The 21,507-nt window shown below is 45.3% G+C and overlaps 1 protein-coding gene across 6 annotated transcripts in view; it reads right to left on the reverse strand.

Moving 5' to 3' along the window:
• Positions 1-21,507, reverse strand: part of DCAF6 (DDB1 and CUL4 associated factor 6) — a 196,827-nt gene that overhangs the window by 42,163 nt on the left and 133,157 nt on the right. For all 6 annotated transcript variants that reach the window (XR_012715055.1, XM_075264279.1, XM_075264278.1 and 3 more), the window contains one exon: positions 12,130-12,221. Coding sequence is in view for 5 of the 6 variants with exons in the window: in XM_075264279.1 (XP_075120380.1) it covers positions 12,130-12,221 (92 nt within the window). In the remaining variant the exon portion in view is untranslated. The remainder of the gene's footprint in view (positions 1-12,129; positions 12,222-21,507) is intronic.

The following is a 21,507-nucleotide window of genomic DNA, read 5'->3' on the forward strand; positions in this document are numbered from 1 at the left end:
ATAGAATACATTGGCCAATCAGCGCTGGCCAATGCATTCTATTAGCTTGATGAAGCAGAGTGTGCACAAGGGTTCAAGCGCACCCTCGGCTCTGATGTAGCAGAGCTGAGGGTGCACAAGGGTTCAAGTGCACCCTCGGCTCTCCTACATCAGAGCCGAGGGTGCGCTTGAACCCTTGTGCAGCCTCGGCTCTGCTACATCAGAGCCGAGGGTGCGCTTGAACCCTTGTGCACACTCTGCTTCATCAAGCTAATAGAATGCATTGGCCAGCACTGATTGGCCAGAGTACGGAATTCGGCCAATCAGCGCTGGCCAATGCATCCCTATGGGAAAAAGTTTATCTCACAAAAATCACAATTACACACCCGATAGAGCCCCAAAAAGTTATTTTTAATAACATTCCCCCCTAAATAAAGGTTATCCCTAGCTATCCCTGCCTGTACAGCTATCCCTGTCTCATAGTCACAAAGTTCACATTCTCATATGACCCGGATTTGAAATCCACTATTCGTCTAAAATGGAGGTCACCTGATTTCGGCAGCCAATGACTTTTTCCAATTTTTTTCAATGCCCCCAGTGTCGTAGTTCCTGTCCCACCTCCCCTGCGCTGTTATTGGTGCAAAAAAGGCGCCAGGGAAGGTGGGAGGGGAATCGAATTTTGGCGCACTTTACCACGTGGTGTTCGATTCGATTCGAACATGGCGAACACCCTGATATCCGATCGAACATGTGTTCGATAGAACACTGTTCGCTCATCTCTAGTTACTAACCATTTTTATTAATTTCAGGCATTTGGGGTTATTAATTTAGTTTCAATAACTCCATGTGCCTCACATTAACCCCTGTGTTGCTCACATAAGGGTTACAGATATGTGAGACATATGGAGGTACTAATAAAGTACCTATATAATGAAGATATTCACTTATTACCTCCATATGTCTCACATATAAGTGTCCCTTATGTAAAGCACACAGGGGGTTAATGTGAGGGACATGATGGGGTTAACTGCTATTAATATGAGGCACATTGAGTTGTAACCTGCAATACACATGACCAGACTCTTTATCTACAACTGCAAATAAAGTACAGACCTATATATTTCAATTGACCCATATATACAGCCATTCTTTTTGTGGCTGTGTAGCTGGGCCAAATTGAAGAGCTGAAAACTATTGAGCAGGTCCTATATGTGTCCTATACATCCCCTATATCTGTCCTATACATCCCCTATATCTGTCTGCATTTGTGGCCCTGTCAATTCATTTTTAATGTATAGGTCAGTGAAAACCACATCCGTGCCATTTGTATGCAGGAGGCGTAAGGCTGAGGGCCCACATTGCAGAAATGCAGCATTTTTGTTGCAGATTTTGCTGTGGTTTATTTCAACCAAAGCTAAAAATGGCTACAGAAGGAATGGGAAATATATAGCAAGCTTCTTATATGTCTCCTTTCTGCTCAATCCACTCCTGGCTTAGGCTCAGAAAAACACAGCAAAATATGTAACAAAAAAAGCTGTGTTCCAACAACGTGGGGGCCTTAGGCTAAAGCCCCACGTTGCAGAAACAGCTTTTTTTCGTTGCAGATTTTGCTGGTTTTTTTGCGCCAAAGCCAGGAGTAGATTGAGCAGGAAGGAGACATACAAGAAGCTTCCTATATATTTCCCATTTGTTTTCTATCCATTCTTGGCTTTGACGGAAAAAAAAACGCAGCTAAATCTGCAATAAAAAAGCTGCATTTTTGTAATGTGGGGCCTCAGCCTTAGTGTGATTCTATTGGGTGGTGACACTGTAACTAGATGCAATTATAGCCAAATCCAGTTCCTGGGCACCAGTGCAGCCACTTTGTTGAAAGTGTGACACCGATTAATTCCTGGCTGGGGTTTTGCTGTTACTGCACCGCCAGGAACTAAAAGTGACTGAAATTAATCTGCGTTTCACTTAGGGAGCGTTCACACTACCGTCGGTGTCCGACAGCTAGTGTCCACTGCTAATGTCTGTTCAAAATCTTGTGCGGATATTAGTATCGGACACTAGCTGTGTCTGTGACATTTTGCATTGATTTAAATGGACATTGGGTGCGTTTGTTTACTGTTCGTGGGTGTCCTTAAGTGTACTTTCCCAAAGATGTCCGACTTTTCAAGCGGACAAAAACACCTACATGTCGGGTTTTGCTGTCTGCTTGAAAAGTCAGACATCTTTGAGAACGGATAGTTAAGGACAACCACAGACCGTAAAAGAACGCACCCGGTGTCTGTTTAAATCAATACAAAATGTCATGGACACAGCTAGTGTCTGATACTAATATCCGCACAAGATTTTGAACGGACATTAGCAGCGGACACTAGCTGTCGGACACCGACGGTAGTGTGAACACTCCCTTACAGAATACTGAAGTTACTAACAGCCGAGGACTGGATGCAGCATCCAGGTACATTGTGAGTCTCCCCTTACAGGTATGACCTCGCTCTGCTCCCAGTCACATACATTACCACTAATTGTGGGTTACGCATGTACTTACATTGCTTCTAAAGGAAAAGAACATGTATATCCAGGCAAATAGTGGTAAGCGCATGAGGCTGGGAGCGCAGTATGACAGCACCCCTATGTTGCGGTTTGTGCTATATGATTTTAGTGTAGGTGTCGTCAGCTTTACAATTATTGCCCGGCACTCCGAGGACCTCATCTTTGATTTTTTAATTTAAAATCGGCACGCCGAACAGAAAAGGTTGCCTACCCCTGGCTTATATATTCCCTTCCTGCCGCAGCCAGTTGTGTTCTAATGATTGATGATTTGGGGGGGTTTGTCTTCACATTGCTAGATGCTATATTTTTCTTAATTTTCTGGTGACGTGGCCATATAAAGGCTTGTTGTTTGCGGAATGAGATGTATTTTGTAATGACACCATTATTGGGTGCCTACAATTTAGAGAATAAATTTTATTAACTCTTTCTTGGTGGATTAAAAAAAAAACAGCAATTCTGGCATTGCATTTTACCTTTTAAATTTTGCGCCATGCAGCGTACAGTATAAGTAACATGTGACTTTTATTCTGCTGGTCAGTACGGTTATGGCGATACCTCATTTATATTATATTTTTATGTGTTAGTAATTCTGCAGAACAAAACACATTTGGGGACATAAATCAATGATTTTTGCATCGCCATCTTCTGAGATGTGTAATGTTTTTATTTTTCGGTTTACAGAGTTGGTTGAGGGCTTATTTTTTGTGGGACATCATGTGCTTTCCATTGGTACTGTTTTGGGGGATGTATGACTTTCTGATCACTTTTTTTAGCATTTTTTGTAAGGCAAAATGTGCAAAAAACTTTATTTCTGGCGTTTTTTTCCGTTTTTTTTTCCCGACGTTCACTGAGCAGGTTAAATATTATTTCACTTTTATTGTACAGGTGGTTACGGACACGGCAATACCAAACATGTATTGTTTTAATTAATATTTTGGTTTTTTTTCTGTAATTCATTTTGTATAGAAAAAGGGAGTTTGTGGGGTTTTATAACTGTTTTTTTTTTTTTTTACACACTTTATTTTTTTAAAAAACCCTTTTTTTTACATTTTTTTATTTGTGCTGTAAGCACACTAGAACCAGCGATCAGAGATAATCGCTGGTTCTATACTAACTATCGACTTGCAATACACGTGTATTGCAGTCTATAGAGGAAGCTAGCTATGCAGATGCATAGTCCCGACAGGATCAACCAGGCACCTAGGGGTCTTAGCAGCCTGGGGGTCACTGGGGGGTTGCCGGCAGCAACATAAAGAAACCCTTTGTATGCATTGCGCCAGCATCCAAGGGGTTAACCCTCCCCCCATCGGAGCGAGCTCCGATGGGGATTAAGGAGCAGCGTGTTAGCTGTAAATTACAGCTAACACGGGTTCCTGATGCTGCCGGCAGCATTCTTTATAGCCGGCCAAACCCCTAAGGTGCCATGATCACTATTGATCATGGCACCTTAAGGGTTAAACAGCGGAGGGATTGGTGCAATCACCGTCCCTGCTGCTACAGGGGGAGCCAGGCTGTCAGATACAGCCAGGCTCCCATGGTGATCGCACAGGCTCTGCTTCTGAGCCCGTGCAATCTCCATCACGTACAGGCACATGGGAATGCGGGAACTAACCACATTCCCTGACATGCATGTACGTGATTTAGCGTTAAGGGGTTAAGAGCATATTATATTATGTAAGGCCACTTAGGAGCATTATACTGGTGGGCACTGTGGCACATTAAACTAGAGAGGCCCTCTGAGGAACATATTATACTGTGTGGGGCCACTGTGGGGAAACTTTCATACTTTTATATTGTGTGGGACTGCTGGGGAGCATATTATATTCTGTGGGGCCACTAAGGGGTATTACACTGTGTGGAGCATATTATACTGTGTGGGGCCACTGTTGGGGAGCTCAGGGAAGCATCTTATACAATGGGAGGAGGGAGGTTCAAAATTCTTGCTGGCAGCCATGTGTGTTATGTCTACATCACAGCTTCCTCACTGTAATCTTGCACCTACGTGTAGTGCTCTATGGCTGTATCATTCCCCATACAGTAAGGTGCATACCAGTCATAGAGCTACTGGGGCCTAGAGAGTAGTCTAGGAGATGATTATACTGGGAACATACTCAGTAATGCTGGATAGTCAGCACATATGTAAAATTTTAGTGAAGGAGCCGTAATGTAGGCTATTAACAGGAAGCTGTTGGGATGGCCTTATGACCTTCAGTTAAACACTGGATAGTACAGCGCTGGAGTCCTGGGTTCGAATCCCACCAGGAACAACATCTGCAATGAGTTTGTATGTTCTCCCCATGTTTGCGTGGATTTCCTCCCATTATACAAAACATACTGATAGGAAGAAAAAGAATGTACATTGTGATCCCTATATGGGGCACACAATCTACAATTAAAAAAAAAAAGCTGGGCGGTATGATTTGTTTAGAATTTTAACTGAAAGTGGTACTGTTGCCATAATTGCAGGAAGTGGTAGGTGAATGGTGACTTAGATGCTATGCATGCTGTCAGCAGGGTGTTGCCCACATTTAGGACCTTTGCAGATGACGTGGGCAAGATTAGTGTGCTATCAGTGTGAAGACACTCTGTCCGCAAAAACTGAAGACTAATTACTAGTTTGCTGACCACAAAGTACACACAGTCATCTGCAACTAACCTTACTACCAAATAACTATACTGCCCAGAGGTGAAACAATCATTCTCTTCCCATTCTAACATGAGCTCACAGATATGATATTCTCTATAGAGGTAGCCATCAGGTGTTCCACCAAACTATTCCACCCCTGTTCACTTACACCAGATTTTCTCCAGGTATTGCCTGAATGTTTTAGAGGTTGTAATGATGTGGGCCACTGGGGGACATTTCTGGTGGACATGCTCTATGGTCAAGTCTCTATGGAGGCAAACAGGCAAATTAATATCAACCTCTATGAATGTTATGCTTCTGGAAGATAAACCCCAGGTCTAAATAACAGGTCACAGAGTTTAGACCAATACATTATACAAACTACAAATAAACATATTACTGCCAAATAGCCCTCTCCTATTTTTTTCAGCTGTGAAAGATAAAAACAATCTTAGGCGAAGGCCCCAAGATGCAGAAACGCAGCTTTTTTATGCAGAATTTGTTGCAATTTTTTGACCCAAGGCCAAGAGTGGCTACAAATGGAATCAAAAATATATAGAAAGCTATTATACTTCTAACTTCTGCTCAATCTAGTCCTGGCTATGGCTCAAAAAACCGCAACAAAATCTGCAACATAAAAAGCTGCGTTTCTGCAGCGCGAGACCCCAGCCCCACGTTGCAGAAACACAACTTATTTTGCTGTGGTTTTTAAGCCAAAGGCAGGAGTGGATTGAGCATAAGGTACAGTACAGATGAAAAGTTTGGACACACCTTCTCAAAGAGTTTTCTGTATTTTTATAACTATGAAAATTGTAGATTCACACTGAAGGCATCAAAACTATGAATTAACAAATGTGGAATTATATACTTTAAAAAAAAAAGCGTGAAACTACTGAAAATATGTCTTATATTCTACGTTCTTCAAAGTAGCCATCTTTTGCTTTGATTACTGCTTTGCACACTCTTGACTTTCTCTTGATGAGCTTCAAGAGGTAGTCACCAGAAATGGATTTCACTTCACAGGTGTGCCTTGTCAGGTTTAATAAGTGGAATTTCTTGCCTTATAAATAGGGTTGGGACCATCAGTTGTGTTGTGCAGAAGTCAGGTGGATACACAGCTGATAGTCCTGCTGAATAGACTTTTAGAATTTGTATTATGGCAAGAAAAAAGCAGCTAAGTAAAGAAAATCAAGTAACCATCATTACTTTAAGAAATGAAGGTCAGTCAGTCTGAAAAATTGGGAAAACTTTGAAAGTGTCCCCAAGTGCAGTTTCAAAAACCATCAAGCGCTACAAAGAAACTGGCTCACATGAGGACCGCCCCAGTAGAGGAAAACCAAGAGTCACCTCTGCTGCGGAGGATAAGTTCATCTAAGTCACCAGGCTCAGAAATCGCAGGTTAACAGCAGCTCAGATTAGAGACCAGGTCAATGCAACACAGAGTTCTAGCAGCAGACACATCTCTACAACAACTGTTAAGAGGAGACTTTGTGCGGCAGGCCTTCATGGTAAAATAGCTGCTAGAATACCACTGCTAAGGACAGTCAACAAGCAGAAGAGACTTGTTTGGGCTAAAGAACACAAGGAATGGACATTAGGCATTCTTCAGTTGTTACACCAAAAAAGATGATTGGACCAGGTCTGCCGCATAATGCTACGAGTACAATGATGATTGGTCAAACATATACTCTATAAGATAACAATAAACGCTTGTGAGACAGTCTACTCTGGTACACCTGCCGCGAGTAGCTCTGTGTGCAAGGAAACTGATAATTGACTATACAGTGAATTATTCTGTGTCCGTGGTACCAGCACATACTCTTAATTTGGAAGACACCAATCAGAGGTAGATGGGCTAAAACAGGTCCTTGACAATTCAAAATTGAAGGAATACTGAACCAGCATGGCTCCGACAGCATCTTACAGCGGCAAGCTATTCCATCCGGTTTGCGTTTAGTTGGACCATCATTTATTTTTCAACAGGACAATGACCCCAAACACACCTCCAGGCTGTGTAAGGTCTATTTGACCAAGAAGGAGAGTGATGGGGTGCTACGTCAGATGGCCTGGCCTCCACAGTCACCAGACCTGAACCCAACCGAGATGGTATGGGATGAGCTGGTCTACAGAGTGAAGGCAAAAGGGCCAACAAGTACTAAACATCTCTGGGAACGCCTTCAAGACTGTTGGAAGACCATTTACGGTGACTACCTCTTGAAGCTCATTAGGAGAATGCCAAGAGAGTGCAAAGCAGTAATCAAAGCAAAAGGTGGCTACTTTGAAGAACCTAGAATATAAGACATATTTTCAGTTGTTTCACACTTTTTGGTTAAGTATATAATTCCACATGTGTTAATTCATAGTTTTGATGCTTTCAGTGTGAATCTACAATTTTCATAGGCATGAAAGTACAGAAAACTCTTTGAATGAGAAGGTGTGCCCAAACTTTTGGTCTGTACTGTATATCCCCTGAAAGGCTTCCTATATATTTTCTATTCCTCTTATAGCCATTCTTGGATTTGGCTCAAAAAAGTGCAGCAAAATCTGCAACAATAAATCAGCAGTTCTACAACATGGTGCCTCAGCCTTATAATGCTTTTCAAAAAGATAGAAGCCAGCAGAATTGACTACTTTGAGAGATTTTACAATACCTGGGGCCCATGGCTCAACTCCAACACATCTTTCTTAATGCTAATGGACTTATCCCTCTCTCCCAGAGTTTGGCTGCCTCTGATATAAGAAGTGCTACCAGTACCCAAGTGGCTGGTAACTTTCCCAAACAATTTCATATGGGACTGCTAGAACACAGATGAAAATTAGCTGGCTTACTGAGCTCTAAGCAGCTATTTTGATGTATCTGTACAACACCCTTTGGGCTTTGTGCACATCATAACAGGAGGTACAGCAGATTCGGAGGCTTACTGTTTTGCTACTATCACTGAATTGCATTAATATCTTGAGCATTGATGAACACCACATCTGGGCTCCTCAAGAAAGACCTGGCATTACAGAAATTGTAAGCACTGATCACCCTCCCAACTCATTTAGTTACATCACTCTCTACCACCTTTCCATTGGACACCCTCTGCGCTGAAATACATTTGTATTTTCCTGAGGTCACGCAACTGTTTCATGCTAACATTCCACCCATCATGTGATGCATACAGAGGGATCTAGTGAATTTGTCTCAGGGAACCAAAGGAATGTGTCCTGTTCTTCCATCTTCAAAATTAACATCCTTTTACATCCTCCTTGGCACCCAAAACTAGTCATTCCAAGTCTATACTCCAAAAGCAGCACATGCCCAAACAGCAGTTTACACCTACATATACATTTTTTTAGTACCTCTGATAACCCACTTAAAAATTTTGAGTGCATGACTCTGATGACATAAAGTAAGCACGACACATTGGGCACTGAAATGGCATATTTCTTTAAAAAGTTAAATTTTCACTTTGCACTACGTTATTAATCTTTGTGAAGTACTCAAAATAATAACCTTGAGAAATTCATTGAGGGGTGTAGTTTCTAAAATGGGGTTATATTTCGGTGAATTATTTATTTTATCTTGTGGCTTCTACAATGCAGTGTAAATGTCCAAATTAGGCCTCAAATCACATGGAGCTCTTTAACTTCTGAACCCAGTCGAATTTCCAGGCAAAAGATTAGGGCCACCTGTAGGATTATTTCCAAAATCAGGAAAAAGAGCATAAAAACTGGAGAGCTGACATTTCACAGTGCAACAAGCGGGGAATGACATACTCGACACTGACATGCAACATCACCAGGTCCTTTCCTTAAGCCTTTGATTGGCCCTCAGCAGTCATGTGACTGCTGAGGCCAATCAGTGGCCCAAGAAAAGGGATCCCAGACATCACAGTCACTGAGGTCGCTCGCCACAAGCGGAGCTGTATCAGTGCTGAAACTAACGGCACTGATATTTCCAACATTTGTGTGCATCTCGGCAAAGTTGACAGTGCACTGAATTCTTTATTCCTCTCTCTCACACCACTACTACTACCCTCTCCACTAATCTACTCCCTAATCTCCTGCCTGACTTTTCCATTTCCCTCCTCCTCTGTTTCCTTCAATGGCAGATATCACAATATCTTCTTTTAACGTTAAGGGCCTGAACACCTTCCATCATCTTAGTACAAAGAGACAATTAAAGAACAATCTTGTAATGGTTTACAAGACAATATGACCTACATTCCACTGACAACAAACCCCCTTTCTATCATCACTCATACCACATTGGAACAGTATCAGACAAAAGGTATTCTAGACCAAAAAACTATAGATTTCTTGACAAAGCACCGTACCCATCACTCCTGTCTTTTATATATTACCTAAAATCCCTAAACGACTCAAAAAACCCTCAGGATGCCTTATAGTTACAAGCACTGATTCTGTCCTAGCACCACTTGCCATTCCATTTAAAAAAAATATATATATATATATATATATATATATATATATATATATATATATACAAACAGATATAATACTAGCAATGTTCGACTGGCACAGTGGGATAGAGGGCCCTGCCCACAAGGGCTTACAATCCAAAAACCAGAGTTAGAACTTACCGGTAACTCTATTTCCATGTAATCCACCATGACGGCGTCTAATTAGTGTAGCCGTCGTGGTGGATGTAATGGAAAAGATCTTTACTCCTCTTGTCTGGACCACCGCTTCTTTTTTACTTGACACTTCACAATTCATTAGCTCCATGAGAGACATCTTGCCATGGCCATCTGATAGTATCCTACTAATCTGGGATGTTTACAGCCTTTATACCTCCATCCAACATCAAAAGGGCATAGAAGCTAATAAGAGATTTCTCACCAACAATATTACAGGAGATGAATTAAAAATTTGTATGTATTTACTACAAATAATAAAACTATATAATCATTATTTTTTGTTTAGAGACAATCTATACTTTCAGGTACAAGGTGCAGCTATGGGGTCCAACGTAGCACACCCATACACAAATATCTTTATGGACATTTTTGAAGACAAATATTTATTCCAATGTCATTTTTCAGAAAGATTCATTGTACTGACATCGTTAGGCATCGACAACATCTTTTGTGTATGGGGGGCTTACTGGAATCTCTAATACAATATCATTCTACTCTAAACAGCATCACCCCTGAATTACAATTTACCATTCACTATGACCAGTAACGTATGAACTTTCTGGATACCTGGGCCCTCAAAGACAAGGCAATATTGATTTTAATTTATACACCAAATCCACTGACAGGAATAGATTATTTTACACAAGTAAAATACCCACCCAATACTAAGAAATCACTTCCCAATTCCTGCAAGTCAGAAGGACACTGACCAACCCTGGTACACAACAACGTCTTAATGAAATGAAAGATCATTTCATAGAAAGAAGATGCCCTGATGACTTGTTAGCACAAACAATAAGTAGAGATAATACAATGGATAGGACATACATGGTTTCAAACTGTTACCTTTTGTACAGAAATATCATCCATTTTCACCAAAAAACTTAAACATATCATAAAAAAAACACTGGCCTCTACTACAACGTGCTTTCGCAATGTGGAGGAATTCAAACATTCTTCACCTACATGTTTTAAAAGTAACAAATATATTAGAGAAACATCGGTGTGGGCAGACATTGGAAGTTTCAATTGTATTCTAAGACAAACATTCCTGGCTACCCCCAAGAAAGATGCGTTTCCTTGTCTACATTGTATACAATGCTCGTCAGTTATTAAAAGTAAATATTTTTCCTATCAACATACTGGTAGACAATTTCTCATACAGGATTTCTTGACATGCGAAACCTCCTTCGTAGTGTACCTCATTAAGTGTTCATGCAGTCTCATATATGTTGGTGAGACATCCCAACAAATACGGGACCGTATATCCAAACATAAATCCACCATCTGAAATAACATCAACACTCTACCCATTCTGGCACATTTTAAGGATCACACACACAACATATCGCAGTTCTCTATCCAATTCCCTATTCCCCGTCAGTTAATTTCCTCCCTTATGTTCCCCCCTGGTTCTAGAACAACTTGTACCGATGTGTTCCACTGTGGAATGCATCGGCTACCATCTTCCCTGGTGCGTTCCACAGTGGATCGCATCTTCACTTTATACAGTGCACACATTCAGTGAGGGGGAAATACAGGAAGTCACGTGATACCTTCACGTTAAACCTGGTAGTCAGTTTTCAAACCCATTCAAGTGAATGGGTTTGAAAAGTGAGCGCCGGTGAGCATTTTGCACCTGTCCGCGGCGAAACTGGTTTTTGTAACCAGACACAAAGTCGGACATGCAGGACTTTGTGTCCGGTTAAGAAGAAAAAAGGGTTTCGGCGTGGACAGGTACAAAACACTCATGGGCGCTCACTTTTCAAACCCATTCACCCAGCTCTCTGGGGTACATCTGTTTCCTTTGATGACACATGACAGCTTTCTGAAAAATTACTAAACTTCCAAAATCAAATGACTGTTCCTTTGTTTGTGTGTATAAAGCATCCTTCTTAATGGGACTTTTATGCACACAACTGTGTGGATGTTGCCATGCTGTGATTGAACAGCATGTGCGGCACACGGATGTCATTTGTGTGCTGTCCGTGCTTCTGCGGCCCCATTCATTCGACCAGTGACCACAGTTCGCAAAATGGACAGGAGTAAGACTAGTCCTGAGTTTTGCTCACGGTCCCATACACTGGACCGTGAAAATTGTCGTGTGTATGGGACCATAGAAATGAACGAGTCTGTGTGCTAGCCATAAAAAACACAGCTAGCACACTGACTGTACACATGGTCGTGTGCATGAGAGAGACTGTAATGGCCATGATTTTTGTGTTTGCAGACAACCCCTTTAATAAACGCTGTCAATAAGTCTTTACTACTCTCTCCCATCATCCATACAAATATTTAATATTAAATCCCTACATAGTTTTCATAGTTTTGTACCTTTCATTACATTTGCCGAGGTGGGTTCATGGGCTGAAGAATCATTTGTATGTCCAACTTTCACAGCTACTGAACTTGAAGCAGTGTTACTCCTAGAATACATAAAAAAAAAAAAAAACTTTTAAAACCGACATAACGTGAATAGCTGCACTTTTTCAAGTGAAACACATGCATTGCATCTGCAGAGTTGATTCACTCTATAATCACTATTTAAACTTCAAAGATTTACTGTGAATTGTTAGCCAAAAAAAACAAAACAAAGCGTGACTGGAGACCTGATTGGGTAGTCTCAACCAAGGGCACCAGATGCCCTCAAACTGAGCAGATGAATCAATGCGAGTAGCCTCTATTCATTCATACAACACAATAAGGTTAATTCTATGCAACACAGCAGGGTAGAATAATCTTGGAGTATGCCATTGGGATGCAATATGTATGCGGGTGGCCATAGTAATATACTGAAGGAGTCAGAACATCTTATTATTAATCCCAGCAGGGGCCATATAATACTGGATGGGGCCCACTATGTAGGGCATATAATACTGGTTGGGGGCCACTGTGGGGAGCATATAATACTGTGGGGGAAGGGCACTGTGGAGCATATTATACTGTGAAGGGTTGCATCACATCAAGAATTTGCTGTAGGGAGGGGGTGGGGGGCCCCGGACAAAAGTTTACACTGGAGCCCACAAGACTTTAGTTAAACCACTGGTGGAGAGCCAAATGCATATAGAGTATATGGGTAAGGCCAGAGGACAGAATCAAATGCTTTTTTTATATCAAGCACCAACATTAATAAGGGGAACACTTGGTGTGTGAAGGAGAGTGATCGCTCTCCCATCTTAAAAGACTATTGGATGCAGTGTCTTTCCTAAAGACCATTGTATTCAGTTCACCTTTGTCATTAAAAGGGGCTCTATCATTGGCAAAAGTCATTTTTAACTAATCACACACTTGCATAGCCCTTAGAAAGGCTATTCGACATGTACCTTTTGTATGTAAATTGCCTCAGTAGATTTTAAATAAGTTCTTTTTTTTTCCAATTCAAAGTTATATTGCAAGTTTTAAGTACAACAAGGCCTGAAATAGGCCAATAACACAAAGAAACATGAATAGAAAAAAACACAAGTATGAACAGTACATTCAAATATAAAATAATAGTAGAAACAACAACAACAACCCCCAGAGAATCCCGGGAGAGGTCCAGTCATAATAGGAGCGAGGGGCAGAGGGGAAGAGGAGGAAGGAAAATTAGGGGGAAAAAAATGCTTATTAGCCTCCAGAGTGCACAGGAAGTTGGCAGCCAACTCTCCAATCCCTGCTGTGTGCTATGTGTCTGTGCTTGAGAGCAGGGAGGAGGAGTCAGCAGTAGCCTGTGCTGTATATACAGAAGACTGTAGCCTGTGCACGAAGAGACTTCCGGGAGAGGCTAATTAGCATATGAATAAAAACTGACTTATTCAAAATCTACTGAGGCAGGGGACGTGGCTAATCGGCACATGAAGAGGAGCTCCTCAGCTTGCAGAATGTAATCCATCGGCTAAACTAACAATCCATAGCTAAAAACTCTCCAAAGAACCCTGAGGCACTCCCCCATGCCTCAGTGATCACTTTGGGGGTGCTATCTCGCTGCTCAGTGGAGTACTTGGGACTGGGAAGATTTGGGCCTACTCTCCTATTTCTCCCGCCCACCATCTTGGGCCTTCAAACTCGCGCGACTGCCGCCTGCAGCATCCCACCGGTGAATGGAGTGCATTCTGAAGCCCTGTCAGTGTTCCTAGACTGCTGGCATATACCTACCTCCAGCAAGAGAATGCACTCCTTCCCCCTCCAGCAATAAGTGTAACAAGCCAGCTCTGAGCAGTGACTTCCCCACCTGCTGTGTCCGGCTCTGACAGCAGCCTGAGCCGTGCATCTCATTAGCAGAGCAGAAGGGACACAGGCAGGCTCCCTACTTCCAGGCCAGCAATTCTGCCTGGTGAGTGATTGTAAGTAGAGATGAGCGAACACTAAAATGTTCGAGGTTCGAAATTCGATTCGAACAGCCGCTCACTGTTCGTGTGTTCGAACGGGTTTCGAACCCCATTATAGTCTATGGGGAACATATACTCGTTAAGGGGGAAACCCAAATCCGTGTCTGGAGGGTCACCAAGTCCACTATGACACCCCAGGAAATGATGCCAACACCTCTGGAATGACACTGGGACAGCAGGGGAAGCATGTCTGGGGGCATCTAACACACCAAAGACCCTCTATTACCCCAACATCACAGCCTAACAACTACACACTTTCCACATTCAAAAAAACCTCTAACAAAGTGGGAAAATACCTGGAAACCTTCTTTACTCCCCAAATGGATGGACACAAACCCCAATTTAAGCTCAACAAACAGTAACAACCACCCCTTTAAATCACGTTCCCCATGACAACCACGGATGCAATAGACAATGGGAAATCCAAAAGCCCTCACCCTTAACTGTCATTTTGAGTGTGTGTGTGTGTGTGTGTGTGTGTGATGTGGTAAGACCTTCCAAAATTCACTTTTCTAGCCCTTAACATGAACCCTTCCAAATAAAGTTACAGGACCTTAAGCTGAGCTACCAGCAGAGATTGAGGCCCTTGGCATGAGTAGAGCCTTGCACCAGCAGTGTTTTTGGCACTTAGGGTGAGTTGAGCCTTGTACCAGCGTGTGTCCCTTAACATCAGGCGAGCCCTAAGTTCTGCACTTTGCACAAAAGTTCAACATTAACCTTAGTAGCCTTAGTAGGCCCGAGAACCAGGAACAGGTCTTGCAATGGCTGTCGGATAACGCTTAAAGCACATTGTCCACCAGCCAGTCAGCCTCTACCTCCTCTTACCCAACAGTCTTGTCCTCCTTCCACCCAAAATTCCCAATCTTCCCAGAACAATAACCCCAACTGTCCCTGCTCCCCAGAGCTGTTCTCCCTTCCTTTGACTGTACTGCAACCTGCCCCTCCATTTCGCGATTCCACGGACCTAACAGACGAGTATCTGTGTCCAGATGCTCAAACACTAGAGTCTCCTCCATCTCCGGTCGATTTGGTGGCGGATGACCAGCAACCCACCCTCATCGATGACGATGAGATGCAGTTGCTGTCAGGGCAGCCAGTTGACATGCGCATTGTGCAGGAGGAGGAGGCGAGACAGGAGTTGGAAGAGGAGGTGGTGGACGACGAGGACACCGACCCCACCTGGACAAGGCGGATGTCAAGCTGGGAAAGTAGTGTGGATGTTGAGGCAGGTGCAGCACCAAAAAGGGTAGCTAGAGGCAGAGGTCAACAGCTTTGCCGAAGCCAGGCCAGACCCGGAATGTCCGAAGATGTTCCCTTTTGTACCCAGCCCAGAAAAACTCCCCCATCGAGGGCACGTTTCTCGAAGGTGTAGAGTTTTTTCAAGGAATGCGCCGAGGACAGATATAGTGTCGTCTACACAATTTGCCTCTCGAAATCGAGTAGGGGCCCTGAGAAGAGCAACCTGTCCACCACTTCAATGCACCGTCATTTGGAATCCAAGCACTGGAATCAGTGGCAGGCAGCAACGGCAGGACAAACGTCGCCCGCCGTTCATGCCACTGCCTCTGCTCACAGTGCTGGCGATGCACTCCAGAGGACGAGCCAGGACATCACGTCATCTGCCTCCGCAACTTTGTTGACTTCTCCCTCATCCTCTCCTGTTTCTGTCTTATCTCCTTCTCCTGCACCATCAAAGGCACCATCAGGCGCTTCTTTACAACAACCCACCATCTCTCAGACATTGGAGCGCCGGCAGAAATACACCGCTAACCACCCACCCACGCAAGCCTAGAACGCCAACATCGCTAAACTGCTGGCCCAGGAGATGTTGGTGTTCCGGCTTGTTGAAACTCCCGCCTTCCCAGACCTGATGGCAACTGTGGCACCTCACTATGCCGTCCCTAGCCGTCACAACTTCTCCCGGTGTGGCGTCCCCGCCTTGCACCAGCACGTGTCACTCAACATCAGGTGGGCCCTTAGTTTGCTGCAAGGTCCACTTGACCACCGACACTTGGACAAGCGCCTGTGGTCAGGGATGCTGCTTATCTTTAAGGACAGGCAGGGTGAATGTGGTGGAGTCTGGTCCCGGGCTGCAAACTGAGGTACCCTATCTCCTCTCCCAGGCCAAAATTCATGGCAGGAGTAGACTGAAACCCTACGACGCTGCAACCTCCACCCCAGCTACTAGCGGCAAACGCTAAAACACTGGTGTGGGGAGACGTCAGCAGGCAGTGCTGAAGCTCATCAGCTTGGGGGACAGACAGCACAGTGCCTCCGAGGTCAGGGTTGCCATCCTGGCTGAGATGGCATTTTTTTTTCCCTGCTACACCTGGGGCCTGGCATTTTTACGCCTGTGATAATGGCTGGAACCTGGTAGCGGCTCTGGAGCTTGCCAGCCTCCAACACGTTCCATGTTTGGCCCACGTCTAACCTAGTGGGGCAACGTTTTTTGAAAACATACCCAAACGTACCGAAGCTACTGTTGAAAATGCGGCGCTTGTGCGCCCACTTTTGCAAGTGTACAGGAGTCGCTGCTAGCCTAAAAACACTCTAGCAAGACCTACATCTGTCCATACACAGGCTGTTGTCCGTCATTCACACACGCTGAAACCCTACAATACCATATCTTGAGCAGGGTGTGTGAGCTGCACAGACCTTTGATGGAGTTCCATCTACAAAACCCAAGGGTTCCTCAAAGTCAGCTCCCAAAGTTTCTGCACCATGAGTTTCCAGGGGTGGCAGAGTTATGGCTAGGGGAAGAGGCATGGATAGGGATGATGTCTAGGGGCAAAAGCAGTGTGGATGTGGAGGCAAGCTAAGCAGCAAAAACTGGGGGTACAAGCTAAGGCATGGACTGGGGTGATGTCTAGGGGCAAAAGCAGTGTGGATGTGGAGGCAAGCTAAGCAGGGAAAAAGGTGGCTAGAGGCAAAGGGATGTCCAGAGGCAGAAGACAGCTGCATGACAGAAGCTAGACCTGAGCCAGCAAGGCCCAAGATGCCCTCTTTTCTAGCTTCCTTAGAAAAATTCCCCCATCGAGGCCACGTTCCTCGCTGGGGGAGATAATTTCTAAATGTATAGGTCGAGGACAAACTGAGTGTGGTTTACACACTTTGCAATGCGACTCCCCATCTCCCAGGCCTTTCATTCCAGGCTAAAGTACAGCACAACCCACCCACATGCCCAAGGCTTCAACGGCCTCATCTCAAAAATTCTGGCCCAGGAGATGTTGGGGTCCTGGCTTGTGGACACTCTGCCCTTTTTGGGCCTGCTGGCTACTGCGCCACCTCACTGTGCCGTCCACACCAGCACTTTTCCCCAAACATGAGGCGGTCCCTAAGTTCAGCGCTTTGCCCAAAAGTTCCACGTGACCAGCTATGAATGGACAAGTGCATGCGGACAGGGACGCTAACTTTTAATCTTGGCACAGTGGTTGAATGTACTTGAGGCATGGACCGGGTCGCAAAATGTGGTAGACTGACTTGTCTCCCCACACAACATTCCTGGGAGGAGGGCTGAAACACCACCCTCCTCCTCCGCTGTTAGATTGACCCCAGCTACAAGCTGGAAACGCAGCAACACTGGTGTGGGGAGACGTCAGCAGGCCGGGCTGAAGCTCATCAGCTTGGGGGACGGACAGCACACTGCCTCTGAGGTCAGGGATGCCATCCTGGATGAGATGGCAATTAGTTTATCCCCGCTGCCCCTGGGGCCAGGCTTTTTTGTCTTGTTGGAGGGCTCTGGAGCTTGCCAGCCTCCAACACGTTCCATGCCTGGCCCACGTGTTCAATCTAGTGGTGCAACGATTTTTAAAAACATACCCCAAATTAGCAGAGATAAGGGTGAAAGTGGGGCACTTGGACACCCACTTTCCCAAGTCTACAGTACCTGGAGCTAGCCGCAATACACTCCAGCAAGGCCTACATCTGCCTGAAGCACCTACTGTTGTGCGAGGTCACCACACGCTCAAACCCTAGATACCGTATGTTGAGCAGGGTGTGTGAGCAGCAGAGACCTTTGATGGAGTACCAGCTACAAAACCCAAGAGTTCCTCAGAGTCAGCTCCCTCACTTTCTGCACCATGAGTTTCCATGGGTGGCAGAGTTATGGCTAGAGGCACAGGCATGGATAGGGGTAATGTGTAGGGGCAAAAGCAGTGTGGATGTGGAGGCAAGCTAAGCATAAAAAACTGGGGGTAAAAGCAGAGGCATGGACTGGGGTGATGTCTAGGGGCAAAAGCAGTGTGGATGTGGAGGCAAGCAAAGCAGGGAAAATGGTGGCTAGAGGCAAAGGGATGTCCATAGGCAGCAAGGGCAAAGATGCAAAACTCTCGCCTGTTTCAAGAATTTTCCTGACTTGTCTCCCCACAAAACATTCCTGGGAGGAGGGCTGAAACACCACCCTCCTCCTCCTCCGCTGTTAGATTGACCCCAGCTACGAGCTGGAAACGCTGCAACACTGGTGTGGGGAGACGTCAGCGGGCCGTGCTGAAGCTCATCAGCTTGGGGGCCAGACAGCACACTGCCTACAAAGTGAGTCATGCCATCCTCGATGAGACGGCAATGTGGTTTTTGCCACTGCACCTGGGCCCAGGCATGTTGTCATGTGTGATAATGGCCGTAACCTGGGATCGGCTCTGTAGCTTGGCAGCCTGCAACATATTCCATGCCTGGGCCACGTTTTTAACTCATTGCTGCTAATCTTTTTAAAAAGGTACCCCAATGTTCCTGAGCTACTGGTGAAAGTGTGGCGCTTGTGCGGATAGTTTTTAAAGTCTATAGTTGCTGCTGCTAGCCTCTATGCACTCCTACAACGCCTGTACCTGCTGGAACAACAGCTGTTGTGCGACGTCTCCACACTGCTGGCACTAAACATATCATGTGTTGAGCAGAGTGTGTGAGCAGCACAGACCTTTGATGTAGTTCCAACTCCAAAACCCTCGGGTTCGTCAAAGTCAACTCCCTCAGTTGCTCAACCATGAGTGGCCATGAGTGGCAGACTTATGTGAAATCCCATCCCATCCATTGCACTGGACACGAAACATTAGCAAGCGCTCAGCACAACTCCGGATATGGCAGCTGCGTTAAGCAGGGTGCAGGGTACAACACAGACCAGGCCCGAGCACCAGGAACAGGTGTTAGAAATACTGCAGCATCCGCCATTTCCTTCCAATCTTGGGGTTTTGGACCCGCCACCGACTTGTCTGGACCTCAGTGGGGATCATGAGACACAGTTGCCATCAGGGCAAGCTGTGGTCATGTGCGGTTTGCAGTAAGGGGGCAGTGCGCAATTGGAAGAGGAGTTGGTGGATGACGAGGCCACCGACCCCACATGGACAGGGGTGATGTCTAGGGGCTAAAGCAGTGTAGATGTGGAGGGAAGCTAATTCAACAAAAAAACAGGGTAGAAGCAAAGGCATAAACTGGGGTGATGTTTAGGGGCTAAAGCAGTGTAGATGTGGAGGGAAGCTAATTCAACAAAAAAACAGGGTAGAAGCAAAGGCATAAACTGGGGTGATGTTTAGGGGCTAAAGCAGTGTAGATGTGGAGGGAAGCTAAGCAGCAAAAACAGTGGGTAGAAGCAAAGGCATGCAAAACTCTACCCTGTTGGAAGACTTATTCCTAGGTCTGGAACACGTTAATGGCCCACCCCTGGACAAATTACTGCCACTCAGGGGCCTAGTGTCACCAGGAGGGACAAGTATAGGCGCATGTTGTGGGAATACCTGGCCGACACCAGCTCTGTCCTCTCCGATCCCTCTGTGCTCTACTGCCTACACTTATTTTTTCATCTTTTTTTCTGCAATGCACATCTCTTGCCTGCTTCCTTTGGGATCTTAGAAGTGGTGGTCCACTTCCAAAGGTGGTAATTTCAGGGCTGGAGTTGTCAATAGACAGTGTAACGGGAGTAGCTGAGGTATTGCTGTCTTAACCACTTTTTGGCACAAAATTAACTTCCAAAGCCAAGTATGGTGCAAGTATATGATGCAAGGACACCTACACACCTATCTCTGACACATTGGGGAGTTCACCCTCATGCGCCCTTTTGGCCTGCACCATCATGCGCCTCTTCCCAGCCACTCCACATCTCCCAAGCTTTTCATTGCAGGCAGAAGTACAACACAACCCACCCCCATGCCCAAGCCTTTAACAGCCTCATCGATAAACTGCTGGCCCTGGAGATGTTGGTGTTTGTTTATGCTTCTGGATACCCAGGCCTTCCGTCAGCAGATGGCAGATGGGGCACCTCCCTATGCTGGGCCTAGCCGTTACTACTTCTCTTGGTGTGCTGTCCCTGCCTTGCGCCTGCATGTGTCCCATAACATCAGTCGGGCCCAGAGCTCTGCGCTTTGCTGCAAGGTCCACTTGACCACCGACACATGGACAAGCGCCTGTGGTCAGAGATGCTGCAGTGCTTATCTTTAATGACAGGCAGGGTGAATGTGGTGGAGTCTGGTCCCCGGGTGCAAACTGGGGTGGCCTATCTCCTCTCCCAGGCCAAAATTTATGGCAGGAGTAGACTGAAACCCTACGATGCTGCAACCTCCACCCCAGCTACTAGCAGCAAACGCTGTAACACTGGCGTGGGGAGATGTCAGCAGGCCGTGCTGAAACTGATCAGCTTGGGGGACAGACAGCACAGTGCCTCCGAGGTCAGGGATGCCATCCTGGCTGAGATGGCATTTTTTTTTCCCTGCTACACCTGGGGCCTGGCATTTTTGCGCCTGTGATAATGGCTGGAACCTGGTAGCAGATCTGGAGCTTGCCAGACTCAAACACGATCCACGCATGGCCCACGTTTTTCAACTTGTTGGTGCCATGTTTCTTTGAAACCTACACCATTGTGCCTGATATACAGGTCAAAGTGGGGCCATTTTCGTAAGTGAGAACTAGCCTCTGCTAGGCAGAAAACATTCAGAGCACACTCCTCTCATCTTCGCACCGTTGGCTGGCGGAGGAAGACGAGGGGGTTGGAGTGGCATCTGATGTCCCTGTCCCACACGAGGCTAGAGGGTGCACTTCAGTGCATCCCATTGCTTCACCACAAATGGTGTGAAGGGGAGTGGAAAATGGAGGAAATGGAGAGTGACCCTTACAGTTGGGGCCAGCAAAGGCATGCCAAGTAACACACTGGCACACATGGCTGACTTCATCTTGGGTTGCTTTTCAACACATATTTCACATCATGAAGAACAAATAATACTGGATTTTTACAAGCCTCGAACCCCGGTCTAGGTCTAATGTCTGTTCCTTTCTTATATTAGGGGAGAGGGAAAAAAAATTACTTCAGTGATACGTTTAGCGTACATAGACTGACTATTAATGTGTATCCCACTTAGTGTTGTTA

This window comes from Leptodactylus fuscus, chromosome 2 (genome assembly GCF_031893055.1).
Source record: "Leptodactylus fuscus isolate aLepFus1 chromosome 2, aLepFus1.hap2, whole genome shotgun sequence".
Classification (NCBI taxonomy): Eukaryota; Metazoa; Chordata; class Amphibia; order Anura; family Leptodactylidae; genus Leptodactylus; species Leptodactylus fuscus.